Raw genomic sequence first — 17,497 nt, forward strand, 5'->3', positions numbered from 1 at the left:
TGAATACATGAATATGAGCCCCACCCCTCCACCCCGCTCCAACTATCGATCTTCCTTCGCCCTAGCCACATAAATACAAAAATTGTAAAACCACTACTTGAATTGGAAGGCCCAACCAACGCTATCAGCACACGTTGCAATGTTCAATTAACTTCATGTTTTATCCTTGTATTTTGTAGCCCATACACATTGGATGCATGATATTCTGTCACATTTTTGTCACGCATTCGCAAAAAATACGGATAATTTGTTACAATTTGGCCATAATGCTGAGCTAATACAATAGTCAGCAGTATCTAACAATCCAGCCTGTACCTCTAAGCTAGAATCTAGAGATACCTAATGTACCTGTTTATTTTAAGATTCTTTGTAAACTTCAATGTGATTTCATTCAGCTTCACATTGATTTATGTTACGGAGTTTGTTCTAAGATTCAATTTTTTGTTGCTGAATGCATATACCATCCAAAGAAATGATAAACTTTTTTCTCAGGCATTTGTCACTTACAGGATCGGGGTGGTGGTGAGTGGTGTTACTGATTAACAACTTGCACTTTTAGTGTTTATTGCACAAATGATATGTGTGTTGCCATGATTAGGGTGAACTATCAACCACAATGATTTAGAGCCCAATCTTCTCGATGTCAAGATGCGGCAAGGACGCCATCTTGAAAGGTGGCAAAAAGCAAAACTCAAAATAAAAAATAAGTTAAACAAAGTTTAAAAAACCATTCTATCAAACATTTTAAGAATCAAACACGGACTATGAACTTCGCGAATATATATCAACTCAGCAAGAGCAGATATTAGTCGTAAATGTCGTCAGTTTTGCCATCTTTTAAGATGGGGGCTTGCCTCACTCATTACTATACAATTTCGGCGGAGTCAAATACCCAGTAGACTGGGATCTAGGTCATTGATCAACCAATATCAAACTTACTGGTTGACTGGTTAACATCAGTAACATAGCCAACTTGCACATTGACTCTTTACTCTGACTATTTAAATTCTAAGCATTATTAACTTGTTTTCAAAAAATGTTCATTTAACTTGCCCTTGGCTGGCTATGCTACAGCAGAGCATGAAACAAAACACTTTACCTACTTTATTTAAATTTATTACCTTTCATTTTTTCGGTCTTTTTTCATAGCACCCTAATCTTATTGTACTTGCGGTGAGAATTGTAATCGACACGACATCAAATATTCATCAACAATGCTATTCGACCAATTTGCTATTACATCCAATATTCCAAGGCTTTGACTGATAAAAAAATATGAGAGGTTTTCAGTATATTGTTAATCATGTTACATATAATTGTATGAATTAGGATGCTTTAGCAATAAGTGTAAGATATAGATAGATAACATGATGTAACATAGCTTCAATATTGAAAAAATCAAGATCCAAGGTTCTGTGTTAACAAGAACAGTGTAAACAATGGTACATAATTTTATGAGTTAGGCAGTTTTAGAAAGAAAGTGTAAAGTGGAGCTTGTTAATATGATGCAACATAACTTCAATGTCGAAAGAATTAAGCTCCTAAAGTTTTGTGTTACCCAGGTAATAATAGTGATAGCTAACCATTAGTTTATCTTGATTTTTTTCACAAATCATGATTCTCAGCACAGCAAGCAACAATAATGGAGGCAAGCAATACAGTGTAGCTATATCAACAAAATTCGAATCCAACTTTTTTCGGTAACTGCCTGCAGCATACTTGAGTGAAGCTTATAGTTTTTACATGGTGGTAAAGAATAACCTATTAGGCTTCTGTTTATACACCTTAACTGACGATTCTATCAAAATTAACCACGTAATCTTCCGTTCAAATTTATAGCTTGAAATAAGATTTTTCCGCCAAAAGGAATTTGAAGTGAGACGTCAAAACAAAAGATAATGCAATTTAGCATTAAAGAACTCGTTTTCGAAAAAAATTTACATAATTTTATTACGATTTATGCTTGTTCCACTCTGCTCAAATTTACGCACGTTGTACCAGTTTACCAGATATACTGAGGGCCAAAGTTTGTCGTTCTGGAAATTTTTGTTTGAACTGATTGCGTGTTTTTTGTAAGCGACTGGTTTCAAAAAACGTTTTCACAAGAAATGTGCCTTCTGCCATGTTTAATTGAAACCATTGTGTTAGTAAAGCATACAATACAAGAAGAAGTTTAATTTGCATTAAGTCTGCAGTGATGATTAGCATTTAAAATCCTTATGGGAGTAAATTTGAAAGAAAAAAAATGGAATTCCCACTGGAGGAAAATTATGATTTTTATGAACTTTATTTGTAAAGAAATACTCCTTCATTTCACAAATGAAAGATTCGTACAACATATCTCTTGAAAGGTAAATAAATGGACTTAACAATAGTGCAAAAACCAAACGACTTTTTCAAATATATTCTGTGTTATTGAACCCCAAATTTGAATTGGAATTTTTTGATGCACCCTGTACATAGTGGTAAAATCTACAAAATATAAGTTCGCATTAATAAATTAATTATAAATTCAGCTGATTAATTTATCATTTATCAACCTCGTGGTTACTATTTTTAGGACAACCTTCCCTTAGAGTTCGAAGGACAAGGGCTTAAATGAGTGGCTCCAATATAAGGGCCTTGGCATTTCAACTGTCAGGGGGAACTAAATTCTAAAAACTATCCCCCCAAAATTTAAAAATTTAGGCTTTAGTTCTCGCATTGAAGATGAAGATTTTATCGTAATCACTAGCATGAAGTATTGAAAACTTATGTTCGACTATTATGTTCGAAAACTATACACGACAATTCACGCTAAACACATTTTTTAAGAATTTCAATATTTAGAGTTATTGCTAACTGAATTTTGGATCAAGTCTAGAATTAACTAGCAAGGATTTTACACGTTTCTCTAAACTTATAGCAACACGTTTCTGGTAATTAACAATCGTAAATATAGCCAATAAGGGGCTGTTTACATGATCCCGGCTAAACGGGATTCAGTAAGGCGTAAAATCATTTCGACGCATTGAAAAGAGTCGAAACTTCAAGCGTAAAAATTACAACTGTTTGTTAAGCTAAATTTGTTGCTCGATTTTGAATTTTTTGCCTGTAGTTATTAAATCAGAATATTGCGAAAGTGTTGAAAAACATTCATCTGACGATTTGTATTAAATCTTTTCCATTTGCCAAAATCATTTAACGCTTGGCTGAATCCCGGCTACCCGGGCTCATGTAAACACCCGTTAAATTTTCTCGTATTGTAACTGAACACCTGTATATATATACAAACTATGTATATATATGTACAATTAACTGGCAACTTGTAAATATGTCATTCTTTCTGATGATGGTTTTTAAATAAAACCGAAATATTGCAGCGTAATTGTCTTGTTTTATAACTTAAATTTGAGATTACAAGTACTTTTACGGATTATGGTTATTTTTAACTTTTTGTTTGCAATTAGTTTTATATGTCTCTTTCGACCATTTTATCATATATATACTTGTCCAAACTCTTAGGCTCCATATTTAAGTCACTTATGTCTTAAGAGTTGGAGCAGCTAGGACCATCATATTTAGTGTTTGTATTCAATTAAAAAGGCCCAGGTTTTAGCCACACTAACTTTTTCATCCTCTCTTAGCTTATGGACAGACCTTTTGTGTTCACTATTCAATAAAAGCACAATTCAATTAGCAAAATTTTAATTTTGTGGCAACTTATTAAAGTGCCATAATCACGTTTGCTGCTGTGGAGGTTTCAAATTGACGTACGTTTCTAAGGAGGAAACAAATGTTTCCGCTCGGTGTACTTTGCAAGATTTGCAGATATTCAATTAAGAAATAAAAGATGTTTATTGTGCTTATGAAAACCGAGGAGACCTTTGGGAGTACTCGAAAGCAGATCAGGGCAAAAACATCTTTATATTTCTTTTATAAAATAACAATATTGTGATAAAGATAAATTCAAAGCAGAGGTTTTAATATTTCCTCTATCTCATGTATTCATGATTGATTAGCAAATACTCTTTGATTGATTTAATTGACGAGGCTCAGCCATCAACCAATCAACGCAGGCGTTTTATTGTTTTTATTCTATATAATGCAAATTAAAGTTGTCAGTAATTGGTATTCGGGCAAGAGAAGAATACGAACTTCATTTATTTCTTCCACTATTAAATTAAAGTGAAATGAATAAGGAGTGTTTCGAGGAGAACACACTGAAAACTAAGATGGAAACCATTTTGACGTAATTTATTATTATAGAATATAAGATTGCTAGTTAAATTTTCAGGCTTGCATTAGCTGGTTCTTGTGGAAACGACCGCATGTAGTGCTCCTGTTATTACGAATAATTTATGTATGGAAAAATTTTATCGTGACTTGGCATTCTTCACTTGCAGACTATTTAAGTTTTATAAGATATGCTAATTCTTTATGTCAATGGAGATGAGAGGACATAATTTCCGAGAGTTTAGATCAAATGGGGAACTACAAATGTAAACAGCTGTCAATTTACCAAAATCCACTGTTTTTAATTAAAAATTTTTCTTGCATCGTAGCAACAGTTGCTAGTAGCATAACTAATTATTTGCCAACGAATAAGATTCGTTTAATTTCATCAAAATTCCTTCTATCTTAGATAGCAACCTGCAGTGTTTGACTGCGACTCTACGTCTGCTATGATAAGGAGCTTCACAAATTCTAAAAGCAATCGCATTGAAACAGATATCATCATTTTTCTCAAGACTTTTTACGGTATAATGACAAATTTCTGATTTGAACAAGCTCTTCACTTCTCTCGACACAGGTACGTCTGATTTACACGAATTTTGCCATATTTAAGTAGACACGTTTGTTCAAAGAAAAAATTTTTTTAATTGTTTGGTTTCTGATGTCTGGCGATATTGCCAAAGTGATTCTTGTTGCTCTTATTATAGCTACTACGTTCGTCTATTCTCACAGGATAAGATTCGTACCGTTTTAAATGTCACTATTTTCAGACATGGGATTTCTTGAGAAAAACTGCTGTGATGTGAGTCATAACAGGTCCCTGTTAATGTTATATATTTTCTATTAACCGAAACTTGTACTTAACGCTCTAAGGGCCATATGTAGTGAAATGCATCATAATGTAACTACTCTATGCGGTCTGCGTTAAAGAACTCGAGATTGTGTAGCATCGTGTTGTGACTCCCTTGGGGCCAGATGTTTTCTCAAATAAGTTTCGTTTCGTGATTATTGCTCGCGCAAGCAATGGCCACTAACAGGTTGAATTGTTCGCCATGGCGATTACTAAATGAAAAATGCAGACATGCGAACAAATAGAGAAAAGGGAAGCTGTAAAGCAGCACATTTGTTTTGATGTAAAGGAAGTTTCTTGTTTGGTTCCTTTTTAACTTTTTACTTTGTTCTTAATTCTGTTTGGTTCTTGTTTGGTTCATTTTTAACCATTTACTTTGTTAAAAAGAGCAAGTAGCTACCATGGTGAATAGTTGAAATAATAACATGATAGCGAGTTCTTAAAAAAACTGTTTAAAACCAGGGCACTAACCCAACAATTCTAAGAACTGCTTTTAAAGAACTGTTTTTAAAGCTAAAAGACACTATGCATTTCGACAGAATACTCATCAGATGTCAATGTCTGCTAAATAAGAATTTCAAAATCATGCGATATTAATAATGTTAGGAAAAGTTAACGTCATTTCTAAATTGAGAGATGACGCTTAAAGCAGAGATAAATTAAACACGTAGCTAATACGCCATGGGCCCAATCGCAAAAAGTCGTCTAGAAATAACATCGCCATGCGTCCACCGAGGAACCAGCTGAATTTTACAACATAGATAGTTAATATTATATTTATCACTTCCCGAAGGTATGTCAAATCTAAAAGTTTCACATAAAGGAGAAAATGGCGTTGTTTCACTGTGTTGTTGTACAACGATGTCTGCCATCTTGAAACCAAAAATCGCTACGCTTGCACATAGCCTCGAAATTATCACACAAGAAATAAGTTATCAACTAAAGAAGTCTTTGAAAAATGTGAAGTGCACCAGTTATAAAATTGTCATCACAAAGAAAAACATGAAAAATATGTGATAAAAAGACGGCTTATAAAACATTCAATAGTATATTTTCAAAAAAAAATTTCAAAAGTATATATACTTTCGGAATAATAGCCAACGTTTTATCAACGTTTTCAAACTGTTATTTCACCGAACAAATGAAAAAAAGGCATTTCGTCTCTGCTTCATTGAACCAAAAATCATCAATACCATGCTCCAAGTATATTTTTCTTCGGTTTGTTAATAAAATTGCTAAGGGCCTCCACAGAGTAGGTATTTTGTCGTCGACAACTTTCCGTAGTCGAAAACTAAATGTAGTCGACAAACAACACTTTTGTGTGATTGCAGTTTCCCTTGCAAAAAAGGGAAACCGCTTTGTTGTCGACAACTACAATTTTACACGTTTAGTTGTCGAAAAGTTATCCACAGACGGTGGTTTTTGCTTGTCGACTACGTTTAGTTGTCAAGTTGTCAACAACAAGACTATAGTTCTGTCCAGAAGCCTTCTTATCTTCGTCATTACTTGCAATATGAGGACAGATTTGGAACCTTATCATACTGTATGTACAGTATACTGAAACAGTAGTAGCACAGCGCTCAACTAGCAATTTCAAAAATACAACAAAGATGTCGTGTGCAATGCAAACATCTGTGAATGTTGGACATGACCATTGAGTTCTATAATAACTGGAGGGGAAACGTCAACAAAATTTGTATAAATTATTAGCGCGCGGCTGCGTGGTCAAAAACATGGCGGATTTTGGTGGTCAAAGTCAGCGGAGAGACGCGGGCTCATGAAATAAAATTTTTGTCGCCCACCCTGATTTGACCACCACGATAGCGAGTATAGAAAATATCAAAACTATTTATTTTCCTAACATAAACACTTTTTTAAGTCTTTCATTAATATTTTTTTACCAAGAGATAAAAGGAACTAATTCAAAGGCTTGATGTAAAATACAAAGATTTAACAAGTTGTTTATCATTTAATTCCCAAATGTTAGTTTGTACATATAAATAATTAGTATTGGTAGCTGTAAGTTGTTTAAGCAAAACAGAAGAGTAGTAGTGCTCGAAGGGGTTAGCATTTTTGAAAAATTATATCTTGTTCATGACATATATTACATAATTCCAAAAAACTGTAAGTAATGCACAATAATATCTATTGAACTTGATAAATTTCTTCACCTACACTGTCAAATAACTATTTTGCCTTCATGCAGCAATAGACAGTGTTTTTGTCAGAGAAACCAATGCACTTTAGTTTCCAAGTTTGTAATTTCAATGGAAAATTAATGTAGTTCTGTTCAGTAATAGATCCAAGATTCTGCCAAGCTGTTTACAAAATACAAATTACCAAGCAACAGTGTCATGGTGTTTTGAATTTTTCTTTTGTAGCTCTTCTAGTTCAACATACTTTCTTTATGAGTTTTCAGTAGATTTATCAGGTAATGACAATACACTTATGATACTTATCCATGGTAAACTTTCAGTTGACTTATGTCGTAGGACTGAAGCAAACATTTTCTCGCTTCCTTAGGAGCATTTTTACAGATTTATCCATTTGAAGCAAGAAAAATAGGTGCACCAAACTGTCTACAAACAGTCAAACACACAAAAGCATGAAATAATGTATAAGTTTGACGAGATTGACAGGTCTAGTAAAGAATGCCGTTTGATTTTCACTTTTAAAAGGCTAAAATGTCATAAAATAACTTAAATGTTACATCCAAAATATGCGTTTCTCTACCGTCGATCTTCTTTATTTTGATGTGTGTCTGTACTGTGTTTTTCACGCAATGCTGAAGCATTATTTTCACATGATATGCTGTCGGTATCGTAATTGTTTTTTTTCTCACTTGTTTTCGTTCATACAAACAGTATTAGAAATCAGGAGGGAGTGAATATTGAAAAAAATTTTTAAAGTGGAAGTTTTGACCACCAAAATCCGCCATTACCGCCATGTTTTTGACCACGGGGTCCAGGCCCCTTTGCCCCTCCAGGTCTTATAGAGCTCAATGGACATGACAGCCCAATTACGATCGTGACTAAAACACCACACGAGTACATACGAGTACATACGAGTAACATACGAGTACATACGAGTACATACGAGTAACATACGAGTACATACGAGTAACATACAAGTACATACGAGTAACATACGAGTACATACGAGTGACATACGACTATTTTCTGGTCAACAAATGATAAACAACACAATTTCTTCAATACATTGATATTTGCGTTTATTTTTCCTTGTATTTGTGTGGACTTTGGGGCAACCATTCGATGGATTTAAATACTGAAAAGGTATTTTACTTTCATACTACATTCATTTGTATGTTTTAGTTGAATTTGTTATAGATATTTTGTCGATGCAATTTGCCAGTATTTGAGCGCTTTTTGACACACTTTCACCTAGGAAATACATATTTATGAAAGCGATTAAATAAACAACGTATAAATAATGCTTTCAAAACGTGCTATATGAAATAAATGTACATTATATATATTTGAATCAAAGAGAGAGTTGCACTGTGTTACGTATCATATTATGCGTACAATTTCAGCTTACTTTTATTGTTTTTAAAGTTCTAGCTGATATAATTCAGTCTTTAACTGAAAATCAGTATCTTAAAGACCAAAATGAATGTATAATCGCTTTCATAAATATGTATTTCCTAGGTGAAAGTGTGTCAAAAAGCGCTCAAACACTGGCAAATTGCATCGACAAAATATCTATAACAAATTCAACTAAAACATACAAATGAATGTAGTATGAAAGTAAAATACCTTTTCAGTACTTAAATCCATCGAATGGTTGCCCCAAAGTCCACACAAATACAAGGAAAAATAAACGCAAATATCAATGTATTGAAGAAATTGTGTTGTTTATCATTTGTTGACCAGAAAATAGTCGTATGTCACTCGTATGTACTCGTATGTTACTCGTATGTACTTGTATGTTACTCGTATGTACTCGTATGTACTCGTGTGGTGTTTTAGTCACGATCGCCCAATTACAATATAAAAAGGTTAATAAACAACAAAGATCAAAAATTGAAAAAATGGACTCATAGCTCAACAAATGGCATAGCATAAGAAAGCAGACACGACATCTAAGATAGTATCTATCAAAATTATAGTTTAATATCGAAATAACAAATCGCTTTAGTTTGAAGCAACATCGATAAAAATAATTTATACAATATGTATTTCTTTTCTTATGGAAACAAAAAAAGGGAACTTAGAATCACTACTATTCTGAGTAGTATTTGAAGTAAATTTCGAGTAATAAACTCAAATTGAAAGGAAATGTAGCTTTGCAATTCAACTGGTACCAAATAATCTCACGTATACTAAATAACAAGTCGCCAAAATTGAAAATTCCGTATGTTGATCTTGTTTTTCTCTCTCATTATCCCTATTTGCCTGTTCTGTTCTCTTCTCAGCATTTGGATATTGCGAAGCCGACTTTAACAATCGCAATGAAGTTGCGGGCCACGGTATGGGTAGAAATCACTCTGAAGAGCGAAAATTTTCAGCGAAAGGCAAATTGTCAACGTGAAGATCGTCAATTAGCCCCAGAATTTGACGCGGGATTCTAACGCTATTTCGCTTTATTACATGGAATTTTCTCCATTTAATATTAACAAAAGTAAATATACACCAAGAAGCAAGTGCAAATAATGTTATTACTAAGTTAGCACTATTTTTGATTTATATATAACGCAAAAAACTCGTCATCTGAGTGAGCAACATCGGCAAGCTTTCTTGTTTGCCATTGTTTAAATAGGGTAGTGAAAGACTTTTCACCCCGACGCTATCTAATTGGTTGAGAGCAAGACTCTCTTTGCGTTGATTGGCTAAGACGTAAAAACATAACATTGATTTCAACTTTCTCTGATCATATATTCAAGATAAAATAATCGAGTTTTCTTTTTAATGTGCAAGTTATACGATTGCCATACATGCTAAAGTTGATAAGTACTGCTATAGCAACATGATGGTTAAAAACTTTTTTGGTTCCTCGATGGACGCATGAAAAAATCACAATTTTCGATGTGGGCCCATGGCCTATAATCCTTTTGTCGGCAGATGACGGGACTAGCAGACTTGACACCTGATGAGTAGTCTGCAGAAATGCATATATATTGTCTTTTAGCTTTAAAAACAGTTCTTTTAGAATTGTTGGGTTAGTGCTTAACAGTTCTTTTAGAATTACTGGTTATAAACAGTTCTTTTAAGAACTATCATCTTATTATTTTAGCCATTCACCATGGTACTTGCTCTTTTTAAGACGATTTTTAAATTTGTCATCATGACGGTAAAATATTTACTACTCCTGTATGTTGTTTTTTCCCCAAATTGCGCTAAAAACCACGCTATTATCTTAACAAAATACTACAAAACTTATGTTAGGCATAATTGGGCTAACATGTTATCTGCCGTAAAATACACTAGAGCCACCGAGAACTGTTTTACGCTACAAAAGCTAAAAATATTTTGATGCCGTCCTACTAGCTATATACATGTGAAGAGCTATATAAACATAAAAAACATTTAATGCTCATTTTTCTACAAGGGTGAGGAATGTGGTTGAAAGTTATAAATTGAAATAATTCAAGATTTGATGTCACTTTCATGCATTCAGGTCATAAACGTGAAAATGGATTCAATAGAAAAAAATATCAACATATTGTCTTTCGATGGTGGAGGAAGTAAAGGCTTCATGGAGTTGAAGATTCTGGACGATATTTTACGATTAGCAACAATTGTGTTAAGAAATCCAAAGACATTGAATTACCTTGTAAACAAACACAATGACGAAAGCGAAGTAAATTTCTTGGAAGATCGTGACGTTCGAGAACGTTTGATCAATGATCTGAGAAAAGTTGAGGATCCCATTCATCCCACCGATGTTTACGACATGATTGTTGGAACCAGTACAGGAGGTCTGATTGCGTTTGGTTTGGTTGGTGGAAATAAAGTCGGAGATAACCATCATGAAAGGAAACGGATGACTGTGGAAGAATGCATTGAGATGTATCGCAGCAAAACAAAGATGATACTCGAAAGGTCTTGGAACAAGAGTACTTCACTATTTAAATATTCAAAAGACAACGTAAAGAAGTCCTTAGAAGAACAGTTCAATGAGTGCAGCTTAAGTGACATACGGGAAAAGGGTTCTCCAAAATGTGTGGCCGGAGCTGTTGCCAGAAGACTCAGCCAAAGTGAAGGAATGGTACTGTTCGATACAGCAAGCGAAGACTACAAGAATCACAAGGCTTGCGAAGTCTTGCTCGCAACCTCAAATGCTCCAATATACTTTGACACTCCAGTTAAAATTGGCAACGATGAATTTGTCGACGGTGGTGTTGGTGCAAATTGTCCTTTGGCACAAGCAATTCCCCGAGCAATGAAAATCTTTGGTGATGACGGTAAACACGTAAAAATATTTTCAGTTTTATCAATCGCACCCCCACTGTCAACGAAAGGTCCTTCTGATGATTCCAGTTCTCTTCATTGGTTATGTTATTTATTTCACTTGTGCACCAATGGAAACGCAGTATACAACGATGTTGTGGCGCAATATAGAAGGAACAAAACTTTGTTTCAAAGATTTTCCCCACGTGGTAAGAAATTGAAAAAAATTAAACTTGATGAAACCAATATCAGAAAGATGGAGAAGAAAATGGAAAAAGCGAAGTCCAAGGACGATATGTTTCTTGTCGACGTTGTTGCTGCTGCAATGGTTGTTGTTCTCGCGTATATAAGCAAAAATTCATCGGGAGCAACAGGAAATATTCAGGAAAATTATCTTACGTTGAAAGCTGCAGCACCACTTGCTGAAGCTGCAGGATGTGCTTACGAAAGTAGGAAAGAATTAAACTGGGCAAATGTTTCTTACGAGACAAGCAGAAGTCTGCACGAGAAACACGACAATAATTTGAGTGTGATTAAGATTAATTATAAAATCGCAAAATGCCAGAAAGAACTTGGAAACTACGAGATCGCTATTGACCTATTTAAATCAAACGTGAAGCACCTTGTTCACCATCAAGATGACCCAAATTGCTTAAAGCTACTTGTTGATGCCATGTTGAGCATAGCAGAATGCTGCACAACTTGTCTTCGATATGTTGAAGCGGAAACATATTTGCATGATGTACTCGAAAAACACATTAAAGAGAAGAAGAAATTTGTACGTGTCATTATCTATGTAGCATGGTTCAAGCAACAACAAGGAAAACTAGACGAAGCTTTTAAACTCTACTGGGAGGCATCCAAATGCCCAGTAGACAGCAATAGCCTTGATGAAGCACAAATGCTAATTATACTTAGTAATCAGGGACTGTGTCTCTTAACACTTGGGATTAACGAAAAAAATTTAATAAGGCAAGCGAAAGATGTAAGAAAAAAGATGAAACAAGAAAGCGATCCTCTGGTTGCCGAGTCTCTCAACTATTTCGGATCATTCTTGATGAAAAAGGAAGAATATGACGACGCATATGAAAATCTAATAAAAGCAAAAGCCATATACGAAAGGCAAAAAATCACTGATGAACTTAAATTTGCCATGGTATTGACGAATCTGGCAAGCTGCCCGTCCTCACAGCAATCACCCCAAGTCGCCTTGAGTCGTGCACAAGAAGCTTTGGAACAGATGAAAAAAAAGTCCTGCATTATAACTGTCTTGAAATCGCCAATGCCTTGTCAGTTCTTGGTGGGTGCCTTTTTAAAACCGGATATAAAGAAGCAAAGAAATGCCTCTTAGAGGCTTCGGATATGATCGAAAATTTGTTTTCGGAAAATCACCCATGGCTGATCGACATTTATCAGCTGCTTTACGAATTGTATAAGGTGGAAATCGGCAAACAGAGGGAGGCTGAAAATTATAAAATGAAAATAAAGAGTATCGAAAACGAAATGAAGAAAATGGCCAAAGTCACTACGAAATGGATAAAGAAAATGGTCGAAGACAGTAGCGGATCCGGAGAAGGTTAGAATACATTACTAAAAATACAGTTCCGATTATAAATAGTTTAGAGTTAATCTTATATTGAGAGTACTTAGCCTTACATAGTCTTTAGAAATTTCTTACCAACAGCATTAATTGTCATAAAGATATTTTTCAACGATCTTCTGTCATTTATTTTAATCTATCTTAGATCCACCCTTTGTCCTAGAGACGAAAACAAGTCAGAAGAGACAAAGGACAAGCGACGTAAAAGATCAAGAAAGCAGTAAAAGAATGAAAGAAAATCCGCATAATTTGGATGAGGTGGTATCTTTCATAAAGTTGGAGATGTAAGGAATGCAATATAAATTATAAGTTGAATATTTATGTGAAGGATTGTTTCATTCACGAGTAGCTGCATTCAACTAATTAAATCCTATTTCGTTGTAAATCACAAATTTCTCTGCATTGCCAACAAGGATAATGTGATTAGTCGAGTGACAAAAAATCCAAGCAAGGGCAGTCGGCAAATGCAAAAAGATTCACTGGCAGTGACCACAAAGCATATTTTTAGAAATACACAACATATTTTAAAGTTTGATGTTAATAGTGTTGAAATTGTATAACATGTCTAGCACCATGATCAATCTGGTTTATCATTTGCATTGACCACACACTTGAAAAGCTATTCACATGTACGCAAAGCGTGCCTACTTTTACTTTTTAGTCCAGGCTCGAATCCAACCACGAGTCTAAGAACGAGTCCTAGTTCGAGTCGAAGCTCAAGTCCTTTGTTCGTTACGTATAGTATATCTCGTTAGATTGTTGTTATTTTATAATATGCATTAAAGCATACATAATTGTGGAACTCCGCTTTATGGTCATCTCGGTGACACGATCATACGGTCACTTTTTGTTAAGGCGAAACACTAATGTATTTTATATTAAAGTTATACCCGCTAAAATACAGCCAGCCATTAATACGGTCAGCCATTAATATTACTGCTAACCATTGAAGTAGCAAATATGTTTAAAGACAAAAATAAAGTATAATTTTAGACATCTCTTGTAGAAGACAACATCCTGATAGCATCATATTACTGATTATATAGATATTGTAATTTTTACTCGCGCACAGATGACTGAGAGCGTACCACCAACTTCATTTAAAGTCTTTCGTTACAAATGGAGTTGAAACAAGTTTTTTCATTCTCTCAACTTTTTCCTCGCGCAACCAATAGGAAATAGTTAAAATCACTTGAAAGCATAGAAGTGGACAGGAAACGTCACGAAACAAGACAAAAAAAGTATAGGCAGAAAAACTTTCACGTTTGGGAAGGGTGAGAGTGGCAAAGCTCACAAAAAGATACAACTCACGTATAATTATTATTATTATTATTCACTATGTGAGCATTCTCGGCCGTGATTGGTCAACTACCTGCAGATAATTCTTGATATCTGTAGGTTGTGACGTCATAACCTACAGATAATAGTTTCTACAAATATGGCCGCCATTAAAAGCCGGTTTTGAAAACAAGTCAACAAAAGCGATTATTGACAGTTTCTAAAAAGGATGTGAAAGCTTTTAAGGTGGTCATCACCTCTTGAAACAATTTTTTTTATTTTTAAGTAAATTTAGGCAAAAATATCATTTTCTGAAAGGCATGGGTGATAGAAAATGACAAAAAGAAAATTTTTTTCTACTATGGGCCCAGGAATACCAGTCTTGTGTTGGTAGGTGGTGTGATCTCTTAGGTAGCCACACCAACTATCTTTTCCTTTTGGACACAGGTGATGCTGAGGATTCTTCTCTGAGGAGGCAACATAGAAAAGAGATGCCCTAGCAGCTTTGGCCATTTCTTCAACACTATTAAGGTTTCCCCTTATTGCCAAACCATAATAGTTTCGAAGAATGTCCATCTTTTGCGTAGTTAGCCGACCTTTTCCAGACAAACCTTTACCATCCGAGAGGTTTCTCCCTTTGTTCGAGGTTTTTAGTTTCCGCAGTCTGCTTCCGAATGTGAGTTCATTGCTTTCCCACCGTCCGGACATTTCAGAATCTCATTTAAGACTATAAATAAAACTGATAAGTCCAGAAATATAGTACCTTCTGTTATAATGATGGAATGGACAGCAAAATTTGCTGTCTGATTACCAATTTTCGCACCGGAAGATCCAACCTCTTTGTCACAAGGTTCGCCATTTTTGCATTTCTTTGCCATTTTTTCTCACCCGTTTTCTACCTCTATTTTGAGGATTTCCCATCATTTAACTTCAAATCCCCCAACAAAATAACAAAAACAATAGTTGGGAAATAAAAGCAGCAAATTTAGCACTTGAAATGTTACAAAAAAACTAAGAAATTTGTAGACAACTTCGCCAGAAATGCAAACGCATCGATCTCGAGACAGACAAAAGACTTTCATAGCCATGGCTCCCCAAAGGAACCAATTAGAATACAATTATGTCAAAAGACTCTGGATTCAATGCACCAAAGGAGAAACAAATGACAATTTTTGACCAATATTTCGACCAAATTTTGAGGAAATCTCAACCTAAATGCGTTGCTAGGCCGTTGCTATGGAGTAAATTTTTAAACAACATAGCTTTGAAAGCTTTTTGGCCGTAATTTATAATGTTTTTCAAAATATAAACGATAAAGTCTTAAAATTAAATAGTTAAGGCTCCCAAAAAATTAATAATTTTTTTTTTGAAAATTTGGTCAAAATACAGTTTATAAGGAAAAGGCTGCGGAAAACACTAAAAAGCGCAGAAACTGGCTTTGAACACATTTACAACATATATAAACGAGACGAACTAGAATAAACCGTCTGAAAAAAAAAATTAGCGAAGGTTTGAAAAATGTTTTCAACAGAAAAGAGGATTGACAAATTGTCTTTCGATGGTGGAGGAAGTCGAGGTGTAATGGAAGTAAAGATTCTAGACGAGAAAATGAACAACCTTGCAGAAGAAAAAAATGGTAAGAGGCCACTTACTTATCTTAGAAGATCAAACCGTTCGACAACGTTTCATCAAAGATTTGGATAAAGTTCAGAATCTCATTCATCCCACCGATGTTTACGACGTGATAGTTGGTACCAGCACAGGAGCTCTGATCGCGTTTGGTTTAGTTGGTGAAAATAAAGTTGGAAACGACCATCATAAAAGGCGATCGATGTCTGTGAACGAATGCATTCAGATGTATCTCAAGAGGACTAGAGATATATTGAAAAATCATGTTGCCACTGTTTACAATCTCACATATTATGGTTGTCCAACATCCCACTTGTATCATATTCACAAGATAACGTTAAGAAAGCCCTAAAGGATCAGTTTGGTGAATGCAGCATAAGTGATTTAAGCGGACAAAGTCTTTTGAAAAATGTTGCGGGAGCTGTTGCCAGAAGGCTCGGCAGAAACGAAGATCTCGTGCTGCTCGATACGGCAAGCCAAGACTACAAAAATTACAAGGTTTGTTTGCGACGTCTTGCTCGCTACCTCAAATGCTCTAACATACTTTAACATTCCAGTAAAATTGGCAATGAATTGGTCGACGGTGGTATTCGAGGAAATTGTCTTTTGAAACAAGCAATACTTCGAGCAAAGGAACTTTTTAGAAATCCATGTATCAACTATTATTACTAAAATAATTATTCAACAACATTTGCAGCTATAGCGAAGGATTAAATCACAAATACTCTCGCAAGTTCTCTCGTGCTTTAAACAATGGCCGGTTACGTGCGAAATGCCTGCTGGTTGATCCTTTATAAATGCTTTACAAGCCTTCCTTGATAGTATTTTTTCTTTTTCAGAAGTTTGTTCAAGAAGTAAAAACAAAAAAGAGACTTTATATTACCAAAGTGTGCCAAGTAAAGTGGCACGAATAAAACATACGCAAACGAGCGAACTTCCTGCTTCAATTTTAGTGTTATTTTTTTGCACGTGGATGCTTTATCCAGTTGCATACGCCAACAAATGTATATAGTGTCACTGGTCACGTTACTTGTCGGACGAAAAGAAACTCCGCCGAAATCTTATCGCAACAAAATCCTCATAATATGCCCTTTTTACCAATGCAGTTTTTGACATATTTAGAATATTGACGTGAATGAATTCATAGGCAAAACCATCGTTAGTCAAGATAAATTAAAGGTGCTCAGTTTAAATTAAAAATACCTTCAAAACAAAACTATTGGCTATGAATTTCTAAAGAAGAAAACTCACAAATCAAGTTCTCCCAATAAGGTATTTGGAAATGTAGCTAAGTATATGCAAAAATGAGCTGCAGTAATGTATACCCAAAACTTGGATCCGTTACTGAGTTTTGTCATGGTACGTGACATGGTGGTAAAAACAAAATATTTCTCGATTAAGAACTAACAAATGTTGTGGATGCAGATCGTCCAAGTTAGTAGAGTACTGAGAAGGACTGTTGGTATTGATGCAGACTGACGTTTCGACAACCTTAGCGGTAGTCATCTTCAG

General features: G+C 34.8%; 1 protein-coding gene across 4 annotated transcripts in view; it reads left to right on the forward strand.

Moving 5' to 3' along the window:
• The window catches only part of LOC124434461, a 77,911-nt gene extending 63,820 nt beyond the window's left edge, over positions 1–14,091 (forward strand). The window contains exons 1-4 of one of the 4 annotated variants that reach the window (XM_046984364.1): positions 4,216–4,231; positions 4,625–4,792; positions 10,706–13,054; positions 13,224–14,091. In XM_046984364.1, coding sequence (XP_046840320.1) covers positions 10,721–12,829 — 2,109 coding nt within the window. In that variant the 5' untranslated portion in view covers positions 4,216–4,231; positions 4,625–4,792; positions 10,706–10,720 and the 3' untranslated portion in view covers positions 12,830–13,054; positions 13,224–14,091. Of the gene's footprint in view, positions 1–4,215; positions 4,232–4,401; positions 4,482–4,624; positions 4,793–4,972; positions 5,018–10,705; positions 13,055–13,223 lie in introns of those variants that run through there. The other 3 variants (XM_046984362.1, XM_046984363.1, XM_046984361.1) reach the window with 3 other exon arrangements.
• Positions 14,092–17,497: the final 3,406 nt, after the last annotated feature.

Source organism: Xenia sp. Carnegie-2017, unplaced genomic scaffold (assembly GCF_021976095.1).
Source record: "Xenia sp. Carnegie-2017 unplaced genomic scaffold, XeniaSp_v1 HiC_scaffold_14, whole genome shotgun sequence".
In the NCBI taxonomy this organism is placed as follows: Eukaryota; Metazoa; Cnidaria; class Anthozoa; order Malacalcyonacea; family Xeniidae; genus Xenia; species Xenia sp. Carnegie-2017.